The 25,540-nt window shown below is 41.1% G+C and overlaps 1 protein-coding gene across 1 annotated transcript in view; it reads right to left on the bottom strand.

The window, feature by feature from the left end:
- Window positions 1–21,193, bottom strand: part of ARHGAP15 (Rho GTPase activating protein 15) — a 339,350-nt gene extending 318,157 nt beyond the window's left edge. Inside the window, exons 1-3 of the mRNA XM_074594484.1 lie at window positions 20,716–21,193; window positions 20,304–20,364; window positions 3,576–3,755 (exon numbers count right to left, since the gene is read on the bottom strand). Coding sequence (XP_074450585.1) covers window positions 3,576–3,740 — 165 coding nt within the window. The 5' untranslated portion in view covers window positions 3,741–3,755; window positions 20,304–20,364; window positions 20,716–21,193. The remainder of the gene's footprint in view (window positions 1–3,575; window positions 3,756–20,303; window positions 20,365–20,715) is intronic.
- Window positions 21,194–25,540: the final 4,347 nt, after the last annotated feature.

The following is a 25,540-nucleotide window of genomic DNA, read 5'->3' as shown; positions in this document are numbered from 1 at the left end:
CAAAAGAGGATTTCTTCCCGTTTCCCTGATAATGTATTAGAGAGATAAATAAACCTACCAGTTTGTTTAACCTAATCAGAAAAAGCTCTAATACATTAACATTTTGGAATGTCTAAATAGGTTCTAATTCTTAATATAGACACCAATAAAAAAAGACATTTCATTGTTTGAAGTTGTTTTGAATGAAGCAAAATGCACTTCCCTGGGGTTTAACAGATGAAAATAGCAAATATTCATTTACATTGCTAGTTCAGACGCTAACATTAAGCACAGAAAGAGCCCTTGCTTACCACAGTCTGCGTCCAGCTTTGTGATTTGTGCTCTTTAAACTCCACATTAATATCAATTTCAACCTTTGCACAACACTCAAGCATTTCCATCGTAAATAAATAACGTGAACCCCCAAGAACCTACATTTAGTTTTTGCATCGGTTAGCTTACGCATTCCACATTTGCATCTTTACTACTATCAAATGCACAAGTGCATATGGCCCTCCTGATGTACGATGCATATCCTTCTTTGTCACACTATGGAAAATAATCTGTCCACCTTCAAAAGTATAGCCCCAGGTGTGCTTACAAGCATCACAGCAAATGCTTGAGAATACAACAAATCCCTTAGAGAAAATTATATATTTTCTTCTCTATAAATCATCAGAGATCTTCTCGTTTTGTGCCTGGGTTTTGCCCTTTATTGTCTGGAGGTTTTGTTTGGTTTTTTGTTTGTTTTCCCCCATATATGTTTGAGAAATATATATTTCTACTGATTGTTCAAAATGTGCCAAATGCCAATTGCCTTAATCCACTGAAGTCAGTAGGTTTTGCATAAGTTGGGTAAAGAGGATTTGACCCATTTATTAATAGAACATAGGGTATGGTGCACGTCGACTATGGGTGGCAAAAGAGTACCATGGAGCCCCTTATTTAGCTATTTCTAGTTTTTGAAAAGAAAAATCTCTCCCATGATAGGACAAAAATATTCAATGTAAAATAGAAAATAAGCATAAGGAGCGGATACCTTACAGATCATATCCACCATCCAAGCAGCGGCAGACTGCTGAAAACCGAAAATTTCCAAATAGAAAGATCAGGATAAATCCTTTTTACCTTCTAGCACAAAATAATGAGCTTTGCTTAACATATGGGTAATATGTGTCTTTCAGCAGTGTCTTTCAAATGCAGAAGTGAAGACTGTGTATATAAGTGCACTGGAAAAGAGCGTCACGAATTTTAAAACAAGATTATTACTTATCATTATTATTATTACGCGCGCATGTGTGTGTGTGTGTAATACTTGGACCCTGGTTTTTCAAGACACTTGGAGAGCCAGAGCCTACTCTTCTCCATCACTTTCCCCTAAATCCTTCAAAAGTCACTTGCACAGATTCGGATATGCCAGCGTGCAATTGATACCCGCAACTGATATTTCACTGCTCTCTTAACTTGAATCTCCCTGTGTTTAAAGCACGTGTTTGAAAACGTTTGGATCCGTAGGAATTCCGCTTTTAGTTCGGGCGTTAGCAAACAACTTTAAGAGGCTTATTTAAGTAAATACGCCAGAACACTTTCAGTCTGTCAATATCTAGTCAGAAAATTCTGCGTGGCGAAAAGAGATGAAAAGAATTGAAATAGAAAGGAAATTAGTAGCATGGCAAGCTTTCAATCTATTATGTCGGAGCCAAGTTTGCTTGGTAAAATGACATATACTCAGTAAAATTCCGCTTTTATATAATTAGCTACTAAACAAATGTAACACAAAGCAACTTTTCAGCTCTCAGCCAGCGAACGTATATTGTACCTGCTATGGTTATTGGAATGCGGCAGCGAATATTTATGTCTAATTTAACTTTTTAGAGCCCTTGCTCTGTAACAGTCCAGCATACTATCCCCAAAACTAAAGTTATGTAACAAGGTAATATCAACAATGAGAAACTGCATGATAAAATCCTGCCCAAAAGTGAAAAATGCTAATTTTGTCTCATTTAGCAGCTGGATACAGAAATGCTCATTAGTTTTAAGAGGGTTAATCCTTTTAACTTTTGCATATTGATATGCCAATTATGCCTAATTGTACAAGAGGCATCAGTCAAGGTAATAGTGCATAAACACATGAAAGTTATTAAGTACATCCCAACATGTAATAAAGTAGGTGTTAATTGGTAGCTGAGTTCTGCAGGCTATTGAGGTGGATAATTCATTGAGAGATGGATCACTTGTAATTTCTCTACATAATTCCTTTTGCAGTCTCATGCTGTGATGTTTTCATGCTTGTCAAAAACAACTGCAGCCTAGTGCCTTTTGTTAAACACAGCCAATAAAATATGTTAGGCATCATTAAATATACTTAACTTTTAAACTTTTTCAAAGGTACAGTTCTTCCTGATAATACATTATAGTATTCCCAGTAAATTACTGTAAGCATCGTTTCAGGTTTGTAACGGAGGAACGTTTCACGTCAGATAAAAGGGAAGAAGCACGTACAGTGTGTCTGAGGCAAACAATATCGTTGAAAGGGAAGGTAAATGGGTATCTTATCAGCTGCTAAGATCTAAACAGATTTTTCTCTCCGGAAATATAAAGTGCAATGAGTTAAGCTGTACCAGAGAAATTAATGATTAAAATAACGTATTTCTAAATAAGTTTGAATTTTGGTTTTGGATTTAAATGGGAAGAAAATACAGCTGTTATTGTAGGCTTCCTCTATTTCATAACTTTGTTAGAAAGCTGAATATTTCATAGGAATCCATTACATCAACAAAACAAAAAATTAATGGCTGGCATGGTTGTGAGAAGTGACTGAGACCTGGGACTCTGTCCCCAGCTAACAGAGTTTTTTTGCTCATTTGCATTCTCTGAGAACAAAATGGATCTGGAGTCCAAAAAGTGGCTAGCATTGCATAAATAATTTTGTAACATCATATGGCCTCAGCTGCAAGTTGCCACCATTATGGAAGAAAATTAACCAGGGGAGACTCATACCAATCAGTTTGTTTAGTAGCTCAGAAGGAGTACAGGGGCAGGGACGCAACTGGCAACAGAGTTCATCACTAACTATTTAATTTAAAAAAAAAAAATGGTAATGGATTAAAAATGACTCAACTCTGTCAACTATTAACATAATAAGGTAACTTCAGTGTCTGCTTTTTCACAATTCATTCATTCTTACAGCAAGATTTATTTTTGTTATTGACAAAGTTGCCCTTTATTTACAGAGTTGTAATTTCCATTTCTTTTCTTTTGTCTGGATTTTAATGTTTGCCTTTTGAGAAATCGGGGCATATATCTGATACTGTAAGTACTATTCTCTACAGCAGCCATTTTTAAATACTGTAACACTTGAGAGTTGAAATGCTGAGAAGATGCTATGATCCCGGCCACCAAAGCCAAATTTTGTCTTTCAATGATGGAAAATTGCTATTCCAATGCCTAGCCATACTCCTAAAAACGTATCAGTACCATTAAATCCCTCCTTGCAAGGAATGATCATGAAACCAGTATCTTAAGCAAACTTAAGATAATTCCGTAGTTTTTAAAAAATTGGAAGACTCAGAAAATATGAGGAGTATTTTACTTACAGGCTCAGCGACTTTCATGTTCTCGGACAGAATCATAGATTTGCTTTGGCTCAGTCTGTCGTGGTGACTGTTGGCATTTTTGATCCTCATTTGAACAGCCCCCGTACAGTGGTGGGAAGGATTAGGCTTTTCAGAGGCAGTATCAGAAGTTGTAGACCTTTCCATGGTTACTGGGTTGACCTGAAGAACATAAAATTAGAGCATTAATCTAGGGATGCTTCATACAAAAATGTATCAACGTATATGTCATTTTAGCCAGAAGAAGCTGAGTTATCTTGCTGGCAAGATCTTGATCATCTTTGAACACCAGGATAACTATCAGCTGTGTCAGCCTCTAGTTTTATTATTGTCCTTATCACTCACCCATCCAAACTGCCTTGGAAGAGTTAGTTTATGTAAAAGATTATCCTTATCTCAAAAGCCATTCTCCTCTACGGTGTAATCTCCCTCTAAGCCTCTGTCACGTCCAGCTGGCAGCCACTACACTTTGTCTTTGGCCCTGCTCACGCTACACATTTGAAATCTTGCAAAGGAAAACGACATGCTGTGAAGCCAATTAACATATCTTACCTCCACAGTTCAATACACGCGTGTTACAAGTGCATCACAGGCCCATGCTGCAACCCTGCTAGTGTCCTAGATTCAAGCCCAGATCTAAGAAAATTTCCCTTAGTTTTAACAATTCTACCAACAGCACAGGTGGGATTTTTGTTTCTCCGTTCATTTTTAACATTTTGAAATGGAGAAATGGCTGAGCCCATCAGCTCTCAAACCCCTGGAGGGATCGGGGGAACTTGTATGGAATGATATTCTTCTCTAGCAGTGCTGCTAGAGTTCAACCTCTTGTCTCCTGCCTCCACCAGCAAGAGCTGCTTCATATTTCCTGTACAAACATCAGGACAGTGATGTACAACGCGTGCTCTATTACCCTCCCCCTAGTTCACCCTAGCACTACACGTAAATTGTGGGTGAAGTAATAAGCTAAGAGTCATAAGAAAACTTGCTATTTATATCGCTATGTAACCGTATGAGAAAATGTGTGAGGAAGAGATACTATATAAGCTGGAATTGCTGGTTTCCCAGCTATGGAGCCGGGGTAATCCATTTTAAGTGTAGTTATAATATAAACTATTGAAAATCAGCATTTTCCAAATGGATTTGAAAAGACGACTTTTTCTAACATCTGGCGACGCTAAAAGATGACATTCCCTGATTTCAAGAGAGCCCGTTTCTATGAAGGCATCAGAGCAGGGGAGGATATGGTGCCAGAGTGAAGGTGGGAGAGGAAGATGAGGAGCGTTGATGCACATCTCCGGGCAGGACCACAGGGCATTGTGCTCATAGAAGGACACAGCTCTCAACTTCACCCTCTCCTGGCCCTAATAAACCAATTGCTTACAGCAAACTGCCTTAGATACAGATGGCAATAATGAGAGATCATGTAGTCATGGAATGGTTGAGGTCGTAAGAGACCTCTGGAGCTCATTTGGTCCAAACCCCCCCTGCTCAAGCAGGACAACCTAGAGTTGGTTGCCCGTGATCAAGTCCAGATGGCTTTTGAATATCTTCAGGGGGATTTAAACACAAACAGCCAGAGATATGGAAAAGTGAAGAAACACACCGCTTGAAGAGGGAAGTGCTTCAATATTAGCCATTATTCACTCAACGTTGCATGCTATGATAGAAACACTAACTTTAGTAAAACCAATAGTAAAGCTTATGCTCGGTGGCTGTTTCCTGCATTGAATTAGTTACTCAAGGATCCCTACAGAAGCCGAACCACAGAAAGAGAAGAGAAAAATTTCACTAAAGCTGTTTCCTGCTACTCGGGAGTGTGCTTGTCTATTTCTGCCCCAGAGCTGGTGTGTGACACTGGGGAAAACTCTTTACGTGGACCTTTAGGAGACCACACTGTGTACTCTTCCTCTCTGAGACACTTCTCACCACCCTTCGGAGGAGTCACCACTCAAACCCATGTCATAGGGACGCTTTGCCATTTTGGCAGCAAGGTCTGCAGCAGCAGTAAGCAGGAAATGATTTTTTTCCACATTCTAAACTTGGAGAGTCAAACCATTCTGTATTTCACGTTGGTATCAAACCAAATTTGCTTCTCAACAGATTTTCAGTAGGCTCCAGGCTGGAGAGCTGATCAGACTCGAGAGACGAGAGCAACACTGGCTCTGTCACTGATCCAATGTTTGGCTGGAGCACATCTCTCAGATTTTCTTCTGAAATCTCCCACCTGTAAAACTCTGACATATCTCTTCTTGGGAGCACTATGAGTTTTAATCAGGTAGTGTCTGTCTGCTGTTGGCAGTACATAATGTGCTGTAAAAAAGTTTAATAATACGACAAAGTCATGCCCTGGATCTCGAGTAGGAGCACAGTGAGTTCATGATGTGTCTTCTGAAAATTTTTACTCTAATCTCATTGAACCTTAGTTAATTTTCCCCCAAACTGGGACTAATCCACTGACATCAGACTACTACAAGGAGATCCTCTGAGGCACTAAAATTACCGCAACCCCAAGAAAAGAAAAGAAAAAAAAAAGAAACTTCAACATTTCCACCACCAGATTTTATTTGTCTTAGTGTAGAGCATGGTGAGACCCTGCTGAATGTGAAAGAGATCTTGCAGAATATAAAGGAAACGTACAAGTTACAAAAGTTGCTCCCTTAGGATTTCCAGGTACAAATCCTTCGCTGCCCAAACTCCATTAAGACTCCCGACAGCGGTATCGGCCCTACGTGCCAGTAGATGGCACCCTGAATATGAGCTCCACAAACACAACAGCACTGCGTTCACATTTGCAAGAAAAATTTGGTGGTATGTTGGGTCCTCTTTTTTTTAATTTTATTTTTTTTTTAATTTTAAAAAATAGCAGAGAGGAATACAGTCAGGAAACAGATAAAAATATTGACAGAAAACAGAAAAAGGATCCTATCTGACGTTTTTACGATTTAGTGCTTCCAAACTGTTATTAGCAGCACCAGGGCCAAGTTTGGGCCGGTTTTGCAGGGGAATTCGTTTCACTTACTTTGGAAGGCAGAGCTGCCAAGCCCTGTGCAACTGCTTGTGAGGCACTCCATGTTCATTATATAATTAGCTAATTTGCCTTTTGGCAAATAGTTAGCATCTGGATATAAATTTTAGTTCTGAAACCTCCTACGGTTGATTTGCTGGAGAAAGGCATTAAACTAAGACAGACTTTTCCCCCCTCCCCTCCCTGTTGTTTATAGGCTTCCTGGAGCAAAGGAGCAGCATAAGTTTAAGGCATTGCCCTAAGAGAAGGGCGACAAGGGAACACCCTGAAAAACCCTCTTGGAAGTAGCTGGTTTGCAGCTCTGTGGAACAGAAGCGTCAGGTTGGAAAAGAGTGGGGAAAAGTCAGGGAACGGTACAGGTACAGGAAAAATCCTTGACGTGAGGTTGGATGGATGATACAGGAAGGGAAAACTGATTCCTAGGGTGGGGAAAAAAAAAGATCACGTTGGATGTGAGAAAGAAGAACTTTAATTTCTGGAGGGTGGGTAGATCAGTTTAGTCATGGGTCAAGAAACACCACTGATCTGAAAGGACAAAATCACCTTTCTGGCTGGGACAGCAAAATCAATTCGGTCCTACACACACAGCCACTTTTGGAGATACCTTCAGGAGTTCAAAAGCCCGCACTAAGGGAAGAAGGGGTTCATGCTTTTAATTAAATTATCGGCCTCAGTGGGTCAACACTTGCAATTGCTTTTCCCATGAATTGGTCCATGTGTTTGGGATGCTCGGAGGGGAGACAAGCCTGCTTCAGCAAGCTGCACAGCATCCCCGTAGAGCATCTGGTTGAACTGGAGCCAGAGCTCAGACAACTACAGGTGTGAGGCGGCTGCTAAATAGTCAAGAGACATTTTACATGCCTGGCAGATCAACAGTTAAGATCCTAAAACCTCGATTTCTAAACGTACAGTTGACTTTCAAACACGTGGTTTGGAAGTAATGAGTGTTAGAGAGGTGAAATACAGAAAGGTTATTGCGGATGCAAATCTGTACACGCCGTAAAGCCATCCCAGTTCTGAGAATCAGGCCCGGGTCAAGAGAGTAACACAGCAAATTGCGGAGATCAGATCTCAGTCTTCCTCAGAAAGTGCTGCGCCTTGGCAAAGCTATGCTCAACAACAGTTTTTGTAACATTTCTTTTAAAAACACTGTTTTCACGAAACCTTGATGTTTGATAACAGTGAAAATATTTAAATTAGTTCTAATTTTTCTTTGAAGGGAAAAAATACTTTTCTGCCCTTTCCCTTCAAAAAGAGAAAGGGGATAATAAGGGAAGCAAAGTAACAGAGTTACGTTTCCAATGAAAAACAAAACAAAACAAAAAACCCTTCCTTTTGCTATTTTTAATTTCCATGAAAATAGGAAAAATATGCTTTTTAGCTTTTTGCAGAAATTAGGAAAGTGAACTGTTTTGCCTCACTGCCATTCATACGTCTTTGGTAGCTTAATTATATTTTCTGGTACTCCCCTCCTACAACAGCCCGTGGAGCTAGAGGAAGTTTCATATCGCATTTATCAGGTTTTAGATCCAATTTGGCGTGTTGCTTTGTCCAGAAATTGGTCATATAATGAGTGGACTGACTATTATTGCCCAGGAAATTTATGTCATGAGTTTTGGTATGGTGTCGTTAAAGTTAGTATCTAGGTTTTCTAAGAAGCAAAGCAAAGCAAAGCAAAGAAAAGCAAAGCAAAGTATTAGTTCTTCAAGAAAAAAGAGGGTAGCACTATTTCTAAATTTTGGCTTGAACTATGCCTATGTTTCCTACAGCTACATTCAGTGAAAGACAGAATGCAAATGCTAATTCATTAGCAACTTGTACCAAGTAGCAGTTGTAGCAAGTTATCCAAGAAAGGAAAAAAAAAAATATCTATCCATAATTAATATAATTCATTGCATTTTTTTTCAAGATTATGAGATTAAATACATTATATATAATTTTCGGTTAGATTTTAATGTCCAACTTCACTCCTTATGACATATTTACCACTATCAAGTCAGAAGCATTATGAACATGAAAGTGCTCGACATAGTCATGTGAAAACACTTCAAAATTGAAGTGCATCTTGTTACATTCACTAATTCCATTCTTCTGCTGAAGAGCATCGTGTACATGAAGAGCATCCATTGAAACCTAACGCGACAATATTTCAAAAGAATAAAAATCAGCACTAGGTTCATCATTACGGTAGACCTGTGAGCCTGAAAAACCATAAAAATGGAAGAGGAAGCAGGAGATAACAAACGAAAAAACAAGCTAATACCACACACGTGGTGAGTCAGAGCATTCTTGTAAAGGAGAAAACGTATTGCTGTGCCTGTGAAAGAAGTGTTTAAAATCAACACACCTACGCAAATATTTCTGCTGTTGGGTTTTGCTCTTAGCCTTTGCTACACTGTTTGTTATCTCTGCTGAAGTACAGCTCAGGGGCAGTAAGTGCTTAAACACACAACTGGTGGAAATAAAGGGGGACAGGTGAAAAAACCTATAGGTAAAGCGAGGGGATAACAAGTAAACTGCCAGATAGCTTTTTTTCAATTATTCTTATCTGCACTCTGCTCCGTATTTTTTTTCCAGCCACCCCCACCACGCTGCTCTCACAGCTAACACATCACACATCTGCGCCCAGGGCACGGACACAAACAGCAAAGGGATATGGTGTCCTGGGCTGGTGCCCAGAAGAGTCCTGAAGCCAGTTTATCTGAGTACTAGAAAAACAGAAAAATCCATTGTAATGAAAATACGAAGCAGATGTAACATTCCTGTGCCTTTTCCTTCGCAGAAAGATGTCATCCAGCCTGGAATAATTTGTACTTAGGAAGTAGCATTAATTTCACCCATCGGTCATCTCTCTGGTCAAAGTAGGAGATCAGAAATGACAGTACATCAACATTGCCTGGGTCTTTACTGCAGTTTTATCCTTTTATATCAGATAGACAATAAAACAGAATTTGGTGCTGAGTTCAGTAAAATGTTAAACGTACTAAACTCAACAGCACAGTTTCCCTTATCAACCAAACTTGCAATCTCATCAGCAAACATCAGTGAGTTAGTTGATACATGCCAAGTCCTACAAAAACCATACTCATCGGCATTAATTATCATATCTCCTTTTAATTTCTTTACCTGTTGCCGTATTAGGCTTTCAGTGGTGTCTCTCAGAACAGACAACACACTGACCAAGGACCACGGAGGTCATCTTACCTCATGTTTCTAAAGGCAGCCTTTTTAATCACCCTTTTCTAGTCCAGTATTTGAGAACTTTCTGCAGATAAAAGCAGAAAAGGCCCGCAGAGTTCTTCAGGCAACTCTAATTTACCTGTACAGTTACCCATGCCTCTCCTGGGGTCAAAGAGAAGCGTAAAACATCTTTTCTCATTTGTTTGTAGCAATAGCTCACTGTCCAGTGTTTCTCTCTTACCACGTGTGGAATATGCTGTTCAGCACATTATTCACAATTTTATTTATGCTCTGAGGTACATAATTCAGTCTCCATGAAGGATGCACCTATTTCTTGACAAAACTTGGCCCAAATCATAGCAAACTTCCTAGGTAGTAGCCCAATAGATGTAGTAAGACATTTTCAAGCACCATCGTTAAACAACTCTTAGGCTAAAGAATCTATTATCCTTGAGATTTTAACTTGATCTTTGATATGATGACCATTTCAACCTTTATGGTTTATTCTTTTATATTAAGATAGGGTTATATTTTACAATAACAGTTGGTTAATAACTGCATAATTCTCATGATTGAAATCTCATGTACCACCTTAATATCCAGTAGGAACAAAGCATGTTATCATTTAAAATAATTTCTTCCTAGTTTGTGCAATACTGGACATGCTGTTCCTGACAGGTCTAAAAGGCCTGATCCTGATCTCGGGTTCACAGGGAGTTACAGCAATGCAAAAATAACATCAGGCACAGCCAAGGAGGAAAGCCAAGGCAATTATTGCATTCTGGAGCCAGGTATGGGCTAACATTTTATAACAGACTGAAAAAGGGAAGGCACAGAGCTGCACCATTGTACAGCAGTAACTACGTTGTTTAATCTTGGGTCTAAGAACATACTCTAAGGTAGCTTTGGTGACTGAGTTCCAAAGAATTAAAGTGTTAAAACGCAGTACTTCATTTCTCGTTCCCGGTAGTTACCATGCATATAAGGAATATATGATTCTCCACTTACAATACGTCACAGACCCGCATGGGTGCGGAGTCGACACCGCACAATAACGTACAGACTGTTGCAGTTTGATGCTTCAGTGATTTCCTGCGCATTGACCGCAGTGCTAAAAATATGAGTGGCTTACTGCTATTTTTTTCAACTAGCAATAACACCTTACACAATAAAAAAATTAAAAGAATAAAATAAAATAATAGAAGGCTGATAAAGAGTCCCACTTTCTAGCAGATGGTGGCAAAATAGCTTAACCAAATATACCATTTCAGTGGAAATAGTATTAACCTTTACAAGCTGTTGCTCGATTTGTCCCAATGATTGGATGAAGAGAGACACGAAGGCAGAAAATCGGAAGAGCTATGCAATGGCTATCAATGAGGATTTAAGCAGGGAGCTAAGCTCCTCCTTTGTGTCATTCTGAAATTTTGTAGAAGATGATAGCTGAAGGCCCCAGGGTCTGTTCCCTGCTGTACGTAGATCTTTAAAAATAGCAGAATCAGATGAAGAAGTAAAACTGGGGTCTGGAAAAGCTACTTGTACCCTACAGGGGCAGAGATGCGCTATCTCTGGAAATGCTTTCCTATCTGGATAGAAATGCCCTGAGAATTAGAAAAAGAAGAGAATGGGAGAGAGTTACTACTCCAAAGTTGTGTAGGTACAAACACAAACTCTTCACATCCATGTTTAATGTCCAGAGATCCGACCCTAACCCTGTAATCCTCCATGACCTGCTATCTACAGGACTTCCTTGCACAAATACAAGCTCACTAGGAAATACCGTTAGTATATTATTGGAAACAACAAAAATACATGCAATGGGATAAAAGAGCTTCTTCGAGTCAGCAAGTGACTGCATATGGTCATGTCTTTTCTTGCATCACTTAGTTTCTTAATTATATTACATGTGAAGGTCTCAGGAAAGGTAACAGCTGTTTCAAAAGTTCGTCTGTCCCAATGTATCATATGGGATAGCATAATGGAGTCTATTTTCGCCACTCCTATGTCAATTTAATATCTCAGTTTCAAGTAGAACTTGAAGCTAAAAGTATCCTTTGTGTACAGTTTGGCCTGCATATGTTCTGGGAACAGTCGTCCATAGTAGAAATTCAGTTGAATATGTAAAAGAACATGCCTGGGAAAAATTGCTACTTCTAGGTCTTCCTGCTGGCACCGCGTTTCATTTCTTTCTGGAGTGCATCTGATCCACGACACCTGCCTCCACTTTCATGCTGTGCAAGCTAGTCTACAATCCTTCATATGATGAATATTGGTCATATATACACAGTATTAAAAAAAAAAACAAAACCAAAAAACCTATGAATACCATCTGATATGTAACACTTCTAACGCATCCTACAACACTGTACAGCAGAATGAGTATGGTTTAGTCTTTAGACCAATGACAGCAAATAGTTCCCAGCATCATAAAAGTTTATAAAAACGTAATTGTTTTAACGCCAAATAAGACCTGAGCAGCCCCTAGAGGGGCCCAGAGGAGTGCTGCGTGGTTGCTCCTGACCTGCCCTCACCTGTCAGGTAAGGAAAAGATCATTTCCTTCCACCTCCTTCCTTCCTGCTATACATTTATGTACTACAGATGAGTAAAGATCAGAATCGTGTCTTTCTAACGACCACAGGTAAGACTGACCACCTCTGAACTCATTTTACACCTGCATGTGATGCTTGTCACGCAGTAACTTTTAGTTTAAAGCTGCCTAATTCTGAATAAAAAGGTTCCAATGTTTTCCCTAGGAAGATCACATAAGAATCACAAATTTTCTCCGGTGCTTGAAAGAAATCTGTTCCTATAGCCTAAATGTTCAGAAAAGTGTTGTTACTTTTAATGTTGCCAGATCTGAAGTGATGAGATACTATGGGAAAGGTTATTCTTGCAGTATTTACAGATACAAGCAGAAGCAGAAGTGACAGAAATTTCAAAGTAAGACTGCTTGAAATACTTCCAGCTCAATTTTGCAGAACTTCTCCTCACAGAGATTCGGATATTCATCCAAACTTTCCACGCTTACCTGAACTAGACATGTGGCAATGGTAATTTTGGAACAGCCCAAACTCTCTGGAGAAGTGGAAGAGTTAGTGCCACAAGACAAACTGATGTATTAGAAAAATATTTTTTAAACGCCTGAAAGCTTGCTGCAAATAGCCAAAGAAGCAAACTTCCTGTAAGTTTAAATTCCACAGCTTTGCCAACAGAAATTTCAGTTTCAATTTGACAGCGACTATATAAACAACCTATAGCAAGGCCAGCTCCGGTGGCACATTTATGACCTGAACCACATTCGTGTACGTGCCCATGCTCCCCTGGTTGCTCCACGGCAGAGAAAGCACCTCACGATCATCACTCAGTAAGACTACACACAAGTTTTATCCCACTCTACCTCCAAATCAGCTCAGCACTGCTGAACACTGGGAACAGTTGGAAATCATGCCTCCGTTTGCCTCCTGGTCCTTAGTTCCTGCAGCAATAGCATCCCCTGCACTAGAAACAAAGGCCGCCTTGAGAGCTCTGTTAAGCCTTTGGAGAAGCGGTGGCTGTTGTTTTAATCTCTTAGAGCATCTTAAAGTCTCTCAACTTAGTAGTTTAAATGCACATTTGCCATGTCTTAATCCATTTTGCAGATCCATACACCCACCGTCCTACAAAGACAAGTCTGTCAAACTGAGATACTGAAATTATTGAATAGAAAAGGCTTTAAAGCTTCTCAGAATTTAAAAACAAATTAAAAAAATAAAGTAAACTTACAATAAATTTCTTTCTTTTTTATTTCAGACTTATAATAAAATTATCTTTCTGACACTGCCTGCCTCAGGAGGGCCTATGACAAAAGGCTTGCCCCTTATTTGGACAGCAAGACCCCCCTCCATCCCAGCTCCCCAGGATAAGGTTCGGTTCCCTGTGCTGTGCACATGAAACAGTCCCTCCTACCCTCTCTCAATCTTCCTCCATACATGTCTGCAGCAGTTCTTGTGCTGTGATCCTGCAGCTGCTCCCTTACTTCTTCTCACTGCTCCCACTTCCCATCTGAGGGGGGAAGAAAAAAGCTCCAGACACTTCTAATCTGTTCCCACACTCCATCCCCACTTTCCTTTGCAGAGCTCCTGGTGCTGCTCTTGTAAGAGACGCTGCTGTGAAACGCAGCAGAGCCAGCACCTACAATTTTAGGAGAAAACTTTTAAGCTACGGCAGGAACTAGAAGGGGAAATTCTTTGCGGCTTGCACTGAGCAAGCCCCTCTTCTGCATTTCGTGGGGCCCCCGGTTTGTTTTCTTCACCAGCCGCCTCTGCCGTGGCCCAGAGCGGAGCAGGAGGTGGCAGGAGTGCCTGCCCCACCACGCTGCTCCTCAGCACCACGTGGCGAAGTGGGGAGAAGACAAAGGCATTTGTTTTCTGTGACAGTACCTGATATCACAGTGTGTCGCTAAGATGTCTGTTTTCAGCAAAGGGGAAACACCACAGGTATTGTGCGCATCAAAAATATAATTTCTATGATTATGCAAGAAGTTTGAGCACAGGGTCTGTTAATCATATTTGAAAATTTTACTGCAAATACACGTCGTTTTGTGAGGGACCAATGAAAACTTTATTGGTTCAAGATGACTCTGTAAACCTTGTATGCATGCTTTCTGCAGGCTAGGAGACCAGAGCCCACCTGCACCACCAGTCCCACCACAGACCTGCTGCACTTGGTAGGATCGGTCAGAGTCAGCAGCGGTGACAGCAGGTGCGTGATGGTGCCAGACCCACGTGCGACCACCAACAGTCACAGTGAGAAGAGTGGAAGCCATTCATCTGCCCCCAACATTGTTAGGAGTAATAATACTTAAGAAGCATTACATCTGCTGTCGGCTGTGGGTTTGTTAGGTAGCGTGGTAACACGCAGAGCTGATGGACTCCTAAGGCCCCTTGTTGGCTGGAATTGCTGCACTCCGCTCAAGTGAGCCCTCGCAGTCCTACGTACCTCAGTTAAAATGTCCTTACAGTGCACCTACATGACTCCCTAAATATCTGTATCTTGGTGCATGATACAAGTCTGGTAAGAAATCTCTGCGCTTAACTTTGAAAATTAAAACTAGAAGAGAATTTTTCCAATTAAAATCTCTGCGTAGCAATTGCGAATGTCTCAGGTCTGTATGACCGCAAACTACTCAATCCAGAGGCAGTGCGAGACTGCCCAAAGGAAACTCAAGAATAGGTTGAAGAGACTGCTTTCTCTAAGCCTCTGCTAAGACTGGGGGAACTCCTTGCCTTTGCCATGACCTAGGGATTAATAAACAAGCAGGAACTGACATACTTTTACTTGGGCTGTTTCCACTTCCTTTGCTACTCCAAGAAGAGTGGATGCATCAGCGCCACTTCCTAGTCCAAAAATCATCACAAGAATTTGGTTACTCATTGCTACTGGTTACTATACTTTGCTTTTTTTGTTAATAAAGTAACCAAGCATGCAACGCACTGCTGCTAATAGAAACATTAATCTCTCTAGATCAAGCCTCAGCGCTACTCAGCCCAAAGCACAAAAGGCAGCACGTGTCAGAGCAGCTCAGCCAGTTGGGAAGTCTGATGTAACACCTTCCTAGTGGAAAACGTTGATTCATTTGTAGCAAAGCCATTCGCTAGAAATGCATTTTGCTTCAGAGAGCCCAGGGAGGCTTCTGTTGGTGTTTGTGGTGGATGCCCATGGTGTTACTATCAGGCTCTCCTGCAATGTGGGCAGGGGTTTGGCTCTGGCCAACACCACCACGTGGGCTGAGGATCCCCCACCCCCAGTGGGACACACTGCCAGCCTTGGGTGTGTTCCCCAACGTGGACTGCTCAGTTCCTCCAACTCCACTGTCCCAAGCAGACATCTGGCTGGCCCAGCAGCAGGTGTCTCCTGAACCACAGCTGCAGCAGAAACACCAGAAATGCCGAGAGCATCCTGACACCCAGCAGGCTGCTGACAAACCCACCATCCATGGACGTGACTCTCTTGGAGACAGAACTCCAGGACTTCAATTGTCTTCACAAAATATCTGTGTCATTTCCCTCCTCACCCGCAAAGGAAGAGAGTTTAGTAACATCCTGAGTAGCAGAAAAACAAGTACAGGTGCTAAGCGCTATGCCTTGCCTAGGAGGAGCTTCGGTATCTGGTTCAGAGAGGTGCTTCGGTATCTGATTCAGCACCGAACACACCGGTGGCTTTGCTCAGGGTGTGGCAGGAAAAGAAATAAGAAACAAAGAGCGAGCACGTACTTAAAGCACGTCTCTTCAGCTCTCAGCCACATTCACTTCTGGTTTTTCTTCCTCCTTTTCTCCCCCTCCCCTCTTATCACATTGCAGTTGTGCTGAAAACCAATGGATGTCTTGGAGAAGGAATCAGAAGTCACCTTAAGTTCATCTGTTTGAGGACTGTGTCTCTTCAGTATATCAAGCACCGGCTTTGGAAGGAATACTCATGAAAAACCACAGTACAAACCCACAATACCCGGCTTAACTACAAGTGAATGACTTAATACCTGTCAATCTCAAATACCAGGAAGTGTTATGTTGTGTCTTAAACAACCTTAAACCACTAACCGTAGCAATATCAAACTCGTTTAGTTAAATTATTGAAGAAATGCTTCAGTAAGTATCTGTGGACTGACTTAGTATTTTGCTATGTAACTTGCACACACCCCCAGAAGTTTAGAAGATAATTTAGAGAATACCAAAATCTGTTAAATAACCCTCTGATATCTTACCTACTTAATTCCCAAAAGAGTTCTTTCTCATGCTAAGTAAGGTGAATGAAAATACAGAGAAGAAATGAAGAGAAAAAGGGCAAAATTTTCAAGCATGCATGAATTTTTGTTTCTTAGTTTCTGGCAAACAGGATTCACTTTTACACTTGCCAGACCTCAACACTTCCAGGTGACTTCAACATGAGCCATGAATGCACTGAAAATCTGCGCCAGCATGACCTGGCTGTGTCCGCAGACTGAGCTCTAGCGTGAGTTATATCTGCCCCGTGGCCAGATTGCAGCATCTAAATACCCATGCCCAGAAAATTGATGCCTGTTTTTCCCATTCAAACAGTCTTCTTAAAAAACAATCCAATAGCTTTTTTTTTTTTTTTTTTTTTTTTTTTGCTCCTACTTCAGCCAGCTTGGAAGCTTGCACCCCAAGGTACTTCAAGTTCTAATAAAGATGATGGGAGTCCACAGACTCTGTGATAAGAGGTCTCACTCTTAAAATGAAAATAGGTCTACAATGAGGAAGTCCCTGTGCAAACGAGGAGCTAGCAGTGTTTGTTTTGTAGTGAGTCTCCAAAACAACCCTTTTATAGTATTTCTCGAAACAGGGAAGACTGGCAGAAGCATGCTGAGTGCATGAAGGCACAAACTTAACACCTAGCACAGCACAAGAACAACCTCCTCTGTCCTTCAGATTTTGATAAGAGAGCTGTCAGTGAAATTAAGATTCATTGAAACCTCTGGTTGAGGCAGACCAACCTTATGAGAAGGTTTCAGAAGCAGATAACACCAGTACCTCCTGACCGAGATTAAGCTTACAGGTTCCCAAATGCACAGGGAAGCATGCTGTTGGGAGCAAGCTGAAGGCAGCACATCCTTCAGCCTACTCTGAGACTAAGGCGGCATTCCAGCTATTAGTTTTATGGTGCCAAAAGCTGTTGGAAGCCACCACAAGATAGATAAAGTTCTGTGCAGGTTGAGCAATCAGGTAAGGAAATCTACTGTTGTGCTCTGAATGGCACTTGAATTATCATGGAAGATACATGGTCAGAAGCTGGGCCAAAATTTTATCCCATCTCTTTTCTTCAGGACTAACGTTATCAACAAATGAAACCAGGAAAACCATCAAAGCATCTTCACATAAATGGTATCCACCAGTACCCGCTTCTGTCTTTGTAGCACTGAGAAACAGGTTTGATGCGTCCATGTGGAAATCTTACTCAGGAGAAAAGTTGAATGTAGACACTTAAGGTAGAGCTCATGTGATGCTTTGTTTTGTCTTTAAAAGAGATCAGTCCAAAGAGCACCTACATATACAGGATTAGGATATGTTCTGTACAACTGCCATGTTTCAGGTTTCTAATTAAGGGAGTTGGAGAGGGACTTCTCCAACATGAAGAGACAGTTTTTAGCAGCATGCAGGCTTTAACAACTCGTTAAGTGGTTAGCAACTCTCACTGATTGAGCTGACACAGCACAGAGGCAACTAAAAAAAAAAAGTCAAGAAAAGTAGGCAAGTATCAGAATTGTGACCCTAAAAACATTCAGAAGACATTGCCTACAACCCACTAAGCCCCACGTGACTTAGTAGAAACAGGCCATGAGAAGACAGTGGTTCTACTGCTGTAAATCCGTGGGACTCCTTAGCAGAGAACTGAGCTGAAGTCTCTGAGCAGCACAGCAAAGCCATCCTCACTACAGCACTAGAGATTGTGATGGGCCCTCCATCCCGCTTGCATGGGATACTACTTTTTAGAGCCTGGCCTGAAGCTCATCACTGCAAAGAAGTAATAACTTCTGGGACCAGAAATAGATAGAGAAATCCAAACTAGGGCTGCATACAGCTGTTTCGATTAAACTAGCACCACACTGGAGGTTGTGGTGTTGTGCCACCCAAACATCAGGAGAAGAATCCAAATGTGTCTCTGTCACCATTTTAGTTCCTGGTTCCTGCCTTGCTCGGGGTGAGGAGGAACATGCCCAAGACCGTGGTCTGATGCAGACCTCTGCTTTGCTGCCCTAGCAATCCTATCCCTGGTGAGAGGGACCACCAAGGGGGTCACGCACCGATGCTCGGTCAGAAAAAGATGGAGTGTCTCTTCCAAACTAGGGTATCTCTTGTATCAAAGCAAAAGGAAGTTTCTACAACAAATGCTGCCAAAATCGGCAAAGTTTTTTTTGTAATCCAATAATACTGTACAGCAGGAGCTTTAAAACACAGAGAATGCTTCAGCTGTTCACTCTATTTGGAAAAGAAAATGAACAAATGTATGTTACAGATGTAATTGGATTGAGAGGTAAAGTGAACAAGAGATGCTGTTTTTAAATTAATTTCCTTTGGACACAAAGAGGTAAGTCGCAGGGAAGGGAGAAAATAAAGAAAAATAACTCTGAGAATTCAAACTACTTTCCTAAATCTCACAGCTCTGTGGAAAATGCATTTCAAATGACTCTAAGACATTGCAGCAGTAACATAAAACCCACTAGAAACACAGCCCAGGAAGAGAACATGTTCTTTTTATACAATTTCCCTGTCTGTGCTGATTTGTGTATGCAGGCGGGACAGCTTTTTTTCTCCAAAAAGTACAGAAAATTCGAAATGTAATCTTACAACACTACGCTAAAATCTGTCTCCAATTAGTATGCACAATTTCAAAACGAGCTTCAAGCCACGTGTGATATCTTTCAACTCTGACCCATATTTCCAAAAGAAAAACAAGTTGCTTCTTACGATAAGGCTATCACTTACAAACATGAGTCCATGTCACAAAGTTTGCACGTTACCAGGAAAACAAATCTTCACCGTAGAAAAAAATCTTGCTAATTCTGGCTTTCTTTTATGTGGCCCATAATCAAAACATTATATTGTGTTATTCGAACACCTTCCTAAATTACTATTTCCTTGTCAGGGTCTGAAGGCCAGAAAGGAGTGTTTGCCCACTGACGGCAGTCTTTTCTGATAGAAAGCTTCGAGTGAGATGGGGACTCAGGACACACAACCTCTTTCTGCCCAGCTCCGAGGCAGAGGAGGAATCAGGCTGGATCTAAACAGCCTCACGCAGGGAACACGCTACCATGACGTCTCCACGAGGAACAGCGTTCAGAGAGCCCATAGACAAACCAAGGACATTTTTTGTACAACATCCTCTATGCCACCCCATGTCCTGTTCCTATTAGCACCACCAATGAATAATAGACTGGTGCCAAACTTTTTGACACCGAGCAGGGCAGTCTCTAGTGATAACAAGTATCAACTAGATACCTACCCTTACTACTCACTAACTCTTAGAGTATCCACCGCTACTAACCGCCTCCCTGTTGGTCACCAGCGGCAAAGTCAGTTAATCAAACAGGGCTAAATTGCACCCGGCAAAGACAAATGCTGGGAAACGTGATCTAGTCTCATTTCCCACCCAGCGCCACCAACTTTTTCTACCTTTTGGGGACAAGTAATTAGTATCGGCAGGGATAAGAGAAGTGATTAGTCGTTTGGGATACCAGAGAGGGTCAGATATGGTTGCCTCTTGCGTGGGATGCAACAGATTTGCTAGATTCTGAATACTAAATTTGCCTTTAAAACATCATTTTACATCTGTACTCTCTATATTGTTGCTCGTTGCTTTCAAATTCACAAATGCCAACAGATATAAAATAATTGCGTAATTAACGTAATCCATATTGAACGCACACACAATACACGCGGTTATGATAATTTTAAAAATCTTTAGCAACTGGTTTCTTAAACTGCATTAAGATGAATTTAAGGCTCCTTACCTACAGCCTCACAGACGACGCCGTTTCATCTCAAACTGCCATCAACCAGCAACAGTTTTAACTATTTCAAAAAACGGAAAACATCTAGGTCACATGTCTATAGACAGCATTTGGGTTAATCTCCCACAGCTCATAAAGATAGAAAGAAAGCAGGAAAAAAAAGTAAAATAAAACCACTTCCTGCAAGAGCAGAAGCTAACCATGTCACCAGTGAGCGACTTACACCCAGGTTTAGTGCAAAACTCTTCCGGATTGGACAAAAAGCCAAATTTTAAAGTCCGAAAGCAGCTCCTCTGTTAAAATTGCAACAAACAGGGAGGGTTAGTTTTTGCAGAAGGTAAACATGAGGTTTAAAAGGAAATGCGGGAAGGAATTACAATTCTAAGCCTCAAGACAACTTCCCTTTTCTTACCTTCAATGAAACCCTTTGAGTACTGAAGTAAATAGCTTGCAACAAAATCTGCTTTGCTATTTTGAAATGTAGCTTTAGTAAACGTGACGCTCACCACACTGTTACTTTAGATTTATAAAATGGCAAATTCTAGCGAATGAGAGAGTTTGTGGCTAAAAAAAAAAAAAAAAAAAAAAAAAAAAAAAAAGGACTTGTAGTATTGCCTGGTGAAGGTTGCCCGGATAAACAACACTTCTGTTTCTTTGATTTTCTGTTCTAACACTTCTCCATGAAGCCGCCCTTGGAGAAGCGCAGGCACACGCAGCTGCTGCCCCACTTCACTTCCCGCAGCATCTCGCACCATAACGGTCCTTCTCGGGCTGGGGGAACCCAGAGAGCCAGCAGATTCAGAGGCAGCTCTGCACCTTCGGGGCTCTAGAAAAGCCCCTTGCATAAGCCTTCACCAGCCTCCTCCCCCTTTTTTTCAGCAAGAAACGACACTGTCTTTCGGGTATTTCTAGCTCAACTTACAAAACGAGGGCTCATCTCTCTGACACGGTGGGGTTCCCGTGCAGGGCAGGGTGGTTGTGGTGAGGACCATCACGGTGCTGGTCAGGCTCCAGAGCCCTCTGTTGATGCTTTGGCAGAATAGGGGGATTATTTTTTTTTATTATTATCTCCCACAATAAAACAAAGAACTGCCATATAACCTGAGAAAATCAAGGCCATTCTGAAGTTTAAGGATTTGTCCCAACAGTGCAGTAAAATGAACCCCACTGACAGCAGTTGCCAGTGGAGCTCCTGAAGATGATGTGCTCCATCTGGGCAGATGTCCAGCAAGAAATTCACTGGGTGCCCTAAAGGAGGATCCTGCAGAACCTCCCATGGGGAAAGGGCAGAGGCAGGTAGGAAACGAGGGCTGGGGCTGAGGCTGGAGTAGAGCTTAGGAAGACCTATACCCAGAAAGGCATCGTGACAAATTTTACAAAGCTGCAAAGAAAAGACTGATTTGCAGGCAGATCATTTCCTATTGCAGCAAAAACAGATGCAAGAAAGTTCCTGTAGAGAACAGCTTTAGTACAGCATGCACTTACTGACGCACATGGGAAGCAAGACCTTCAGGGACTCAAGAAGAATACCAGAAAGAAAAAGGGGGAACATAGCACTGCTGAAGGAATGGCAGAGTTATTAGGCTACAGAGTGACCCTTACATTATTATTATTGATTTTGTAATAACTTCTACAACCCCCATTTCATGGCCAAAGATCCAATTACGCTAAAGGCCCTACAAAGCCAGAACCAGGACCGTCCTTGTTCCCAAACACTATGTGCGCCAAGGGGTAAGACACGCATACAGACAGGAGAGGCAGTTGAACAGCACGACAGCTGGTCTTCACCATTCTAAACTATCTTTTTTTTTTTTTTGTAGGCGTTGCATTTTGGGGATGTTTTTTAAAGGTGGACTTTTGGAACAAAAAAGGGGATGTTGAGTATGAAAGGTGCTGAGGTGTTTCTCCCAGGTGTGAGGAGGTGAGAAAGCAATACTGTGCTTTTCTGTAAACTAACAGCTGCTAGTGCTTGAAGAACCTGCAGCAGCACTAATTAATTTTTAATATAAAACCAGTGTATGTTTCAAGAAATTTTGTCACATGGAATAAATTTTAGAGAGCCACCGATTGAAAAAAAAAAAACAACTATTGTAGCCATGTAGATCTTAAGATTTTCCTCAGATAAAACCATCAAAAGCATTTTTACAATTAGGAAATATTTGTGAAGAGCAGTGTGGACAAAGAACTTCATACCCAAAATGTGAAGAAACCATGAGTAAACTGCAAAACATTGCGGCAGAGGTTGCCTATCTTACCTCGTCCAAAACCTGGATTACCAGGGACATGATATTTTTCATGAAAATGTCTTTCACCGTACACCTAACGTTTCAAGTCAAGTTGCATACTCCGTCTGATTTCCTTCGCATCCATTTGACAGTATGTCAGTAGTGACAAAATTCTATAAAAGGGTGGCAGCTTTGCATACTGCTTAAACTTATGCAGCACAAGCTTCCTGTGTGATCTCTGGAAGGCTGAAAATACTTTAGATGTGCAAAAAAAAAAAAAAACACAAAAAAACCCCAGTTTAGCAAAATCTAAGAGCTCGTTTAAGCTAAGTAAAACTAAACAGGAAACAGAAACTGCATTACCGGGAGCAGATTGCTGCTCAATAGCTTGGTCTTTGCCTGTTTGCTGTGCAAGTTAAAGATGGAGCGTCATTTCTGAAGCTCTGATTTCTTGTCCCTCTTTCAGTGATTCACGGCACCATTGCTCACGAGACAAGTTGGTAAGTGTCCGGTTTTCCACATCTCGTAACTGAGAGCACAGAACATTAAGGCCAAACCAGCAGTTTTAAAAATCGCTATTGACCGAGGATGCTGAATGCCCAGCAGCTGTAACCAGCTCTGTTCTAATAAATGCAAGAAGCATCCTAAGTTTCATCAGGTGCTTGAACAACGATTCCCAAGCCTTGTTTTGGACCAGCGGTCTCCTGAGGGGAAAAGAAAACTTGACTTTTTTTTTTCTTTTTACCTAGTTCAGCCTTTACTCTTTGTTGGGATGACTGACAGGCAGCCCATAGCCTGGCTTGTATAGCAGACACCCAGTGGCAAATCTAATTTGGTGGATAAATCAAGCCATAATAGACAATATAAACCTGGGCAGCATGCAGGAACAAGCCTGGAAGAACAACTGTGCACGCAATGGCCGGTTCCAGGAGCAAATAATTTTTTATTAATGAAAATGGCTGAAGTTCCAAAACTTTGCAACTCACTGGAAAAAAAAACCCTAGGAAACTAGCAGACTATGTGATAATGAAGAAATAATGTATTATTTCCCACATTCTTCACCAGAGAAATGATATTTTTCGTATTTGTAGTGGGTTTTAAAATATTTCGATTAAAAAGGAGAACAAAGAATTATGCCTCTATGGACAGTAATTCATATTTTTGCTCACAGCAATTGTTTGCTCAGAGAGCTGTTGTCCCTTCAGTAGCCGTTTTTGTTTTTTTTTTTTTTTTTTTTTTTGCTATAAGGACTTTCAATATTTAATCCCAGTAAAAACATTTCTAGGAGCACATTCTTATGTATGGAGAAGGCCATGCGTGTGGCCATTTGACAGCTCCAGTGGTTTATGGTGCAAGTTAACAGCAGTCTCAATATTACCTGCTCGGGCAATAAATGCTTATTATGCAGGAGCTTGGATGTAGATGTCAACGTAAATGTACAGTAATGGTTAAACTCACACAACCCTCCCAACCACAACACACATTATAAACATTCTGGTATCACCTTCCAAAACCTTTTACTCTGAGCTGATTTTTCGCCTAAACCATCCATTTTACTCACCGCAGCCTTAAAAGCGTAAAGGATATTTTTGAAAAAAATTGACACAGGTGGTAGAAAATAGACCCTTAGAGTTTCTCCAGCAGTTTAATGCTGGTTATATGGAAGGAACATATGCGCTCTGACTCGAGGTCTAAAACCCACAACACTCAAATTTTAGGAGACAAATGATCCTGCATTAAAACATCTCTTAACAGCTGAGCTGCTGAAGTTTTGATAACAGATATGCTCTACAAAGCAGCAGAGAGGTTTAGGATAGAATTCTCTGAATATTTACTTTCTAATAAAGATCATTTTGCCTTAGAATCAGGCCTGGATTTAGAGATATTCATAGCTAAGAAAATAACATATTTCTTTGTTTTTACACTCTTTGTTTTTCAAGCCTACCTCATGTAATTTTTCACCATTTAAAAACAATTAGGACACTGAAGTTAATGAAAACTACTAGGTAAAAAGGTTCTACATAAATTCAAACTGGTCCTTTTCTGTCTCTTTCCCAGGTGTTTTGGGCATCTTGATGCTTATTTTAAAGGCCAGCCTTACCTAGGGCTACTTTTAATAACTTAGCAAAGCCGCTCCAAGCCATTGTATAGCTATACTGTACTAAAAAAGAGACAAAAACCCAGCATATGTTGATGCATTATGTAAAGACTTTCCTTGACAGGATTTAGTTACATGCAAGCTTTAAATGCAGTGTAAATGCATTTTCTGGAGTGTTAGGCCTCCGAGTGCTAAAAGTGCTACAATACCAAACTGCCAAAAAGGTGGTTTTACATCACACAATAACGGACCTTAAAAAGACAAACGAGTCACGCACTTTGGGTGACAGTGTCTTAATCTATGCACCCGTGATCAAGTCAGAGTTACAAAGAGGCGCTAGCAAAATCCTCTTCAAAGCCCTTCTCTTCTCCCTGGCTTCAGGTGTGACCCAAACTCTCCATGCCAATAGCTTGTTGACTGGAGATGTTCCAAAAACTGTCAATGTTTTCACAGTAAAAGAAGTATGAAGTGTCTGTCCTTGATATAAAACTGATGCCGCAGCCAGTGTTGTTTCTACCCCTATTAAAAAATTGCTACGTGGCGAATAACAGTGGGGAAAGTACCAAGCACTGCAAAATCCCACTCTGAGGATGAATCCAGAAGAAAGATGACATGTTCCGGGTTATTCTCTTCATTTGCTTCAGCCTTTGAGGAAGAAGAGGCTCGTTTCTACAGTACCAAATTCCACATTCACAAACAGATAAACGTAAGCACACAGCAACACAAAGCGGCCACGCACCAAATCTCGTGGAAAAAAGAATTGCTGAAGTCATGGCTTGTCTGTAACACAGCTTTTATCCGCGTGGCAGGCTCTGCTCTCGCTCTGCTCCCTCTCATGCTGCCATGGCAGGGTGAGTCAGAACTGCCCGGGCAGTTGTGCAAGAAGAAAGAAGTCAATAAAAACAAGAGAAAGT

This window comes from Larus michahellis, chromosome 7, assembly GCF_964199755.1.
Source record: "Larus michahellis chromosome 7, bLarMic1.1, whole genome shotgun sequence".
Taxonomy (NCBI): domain Eukaryota; kingdom Metazoa; phylum Chordata; class Aves; order Charadriiformes; family Laridae; genus Larus; species Larus michahellis.
Note: the sequence above shows the minus strand (reverse complement) of the source record. Positions and strands in the feature narration are given on the sequence as shown.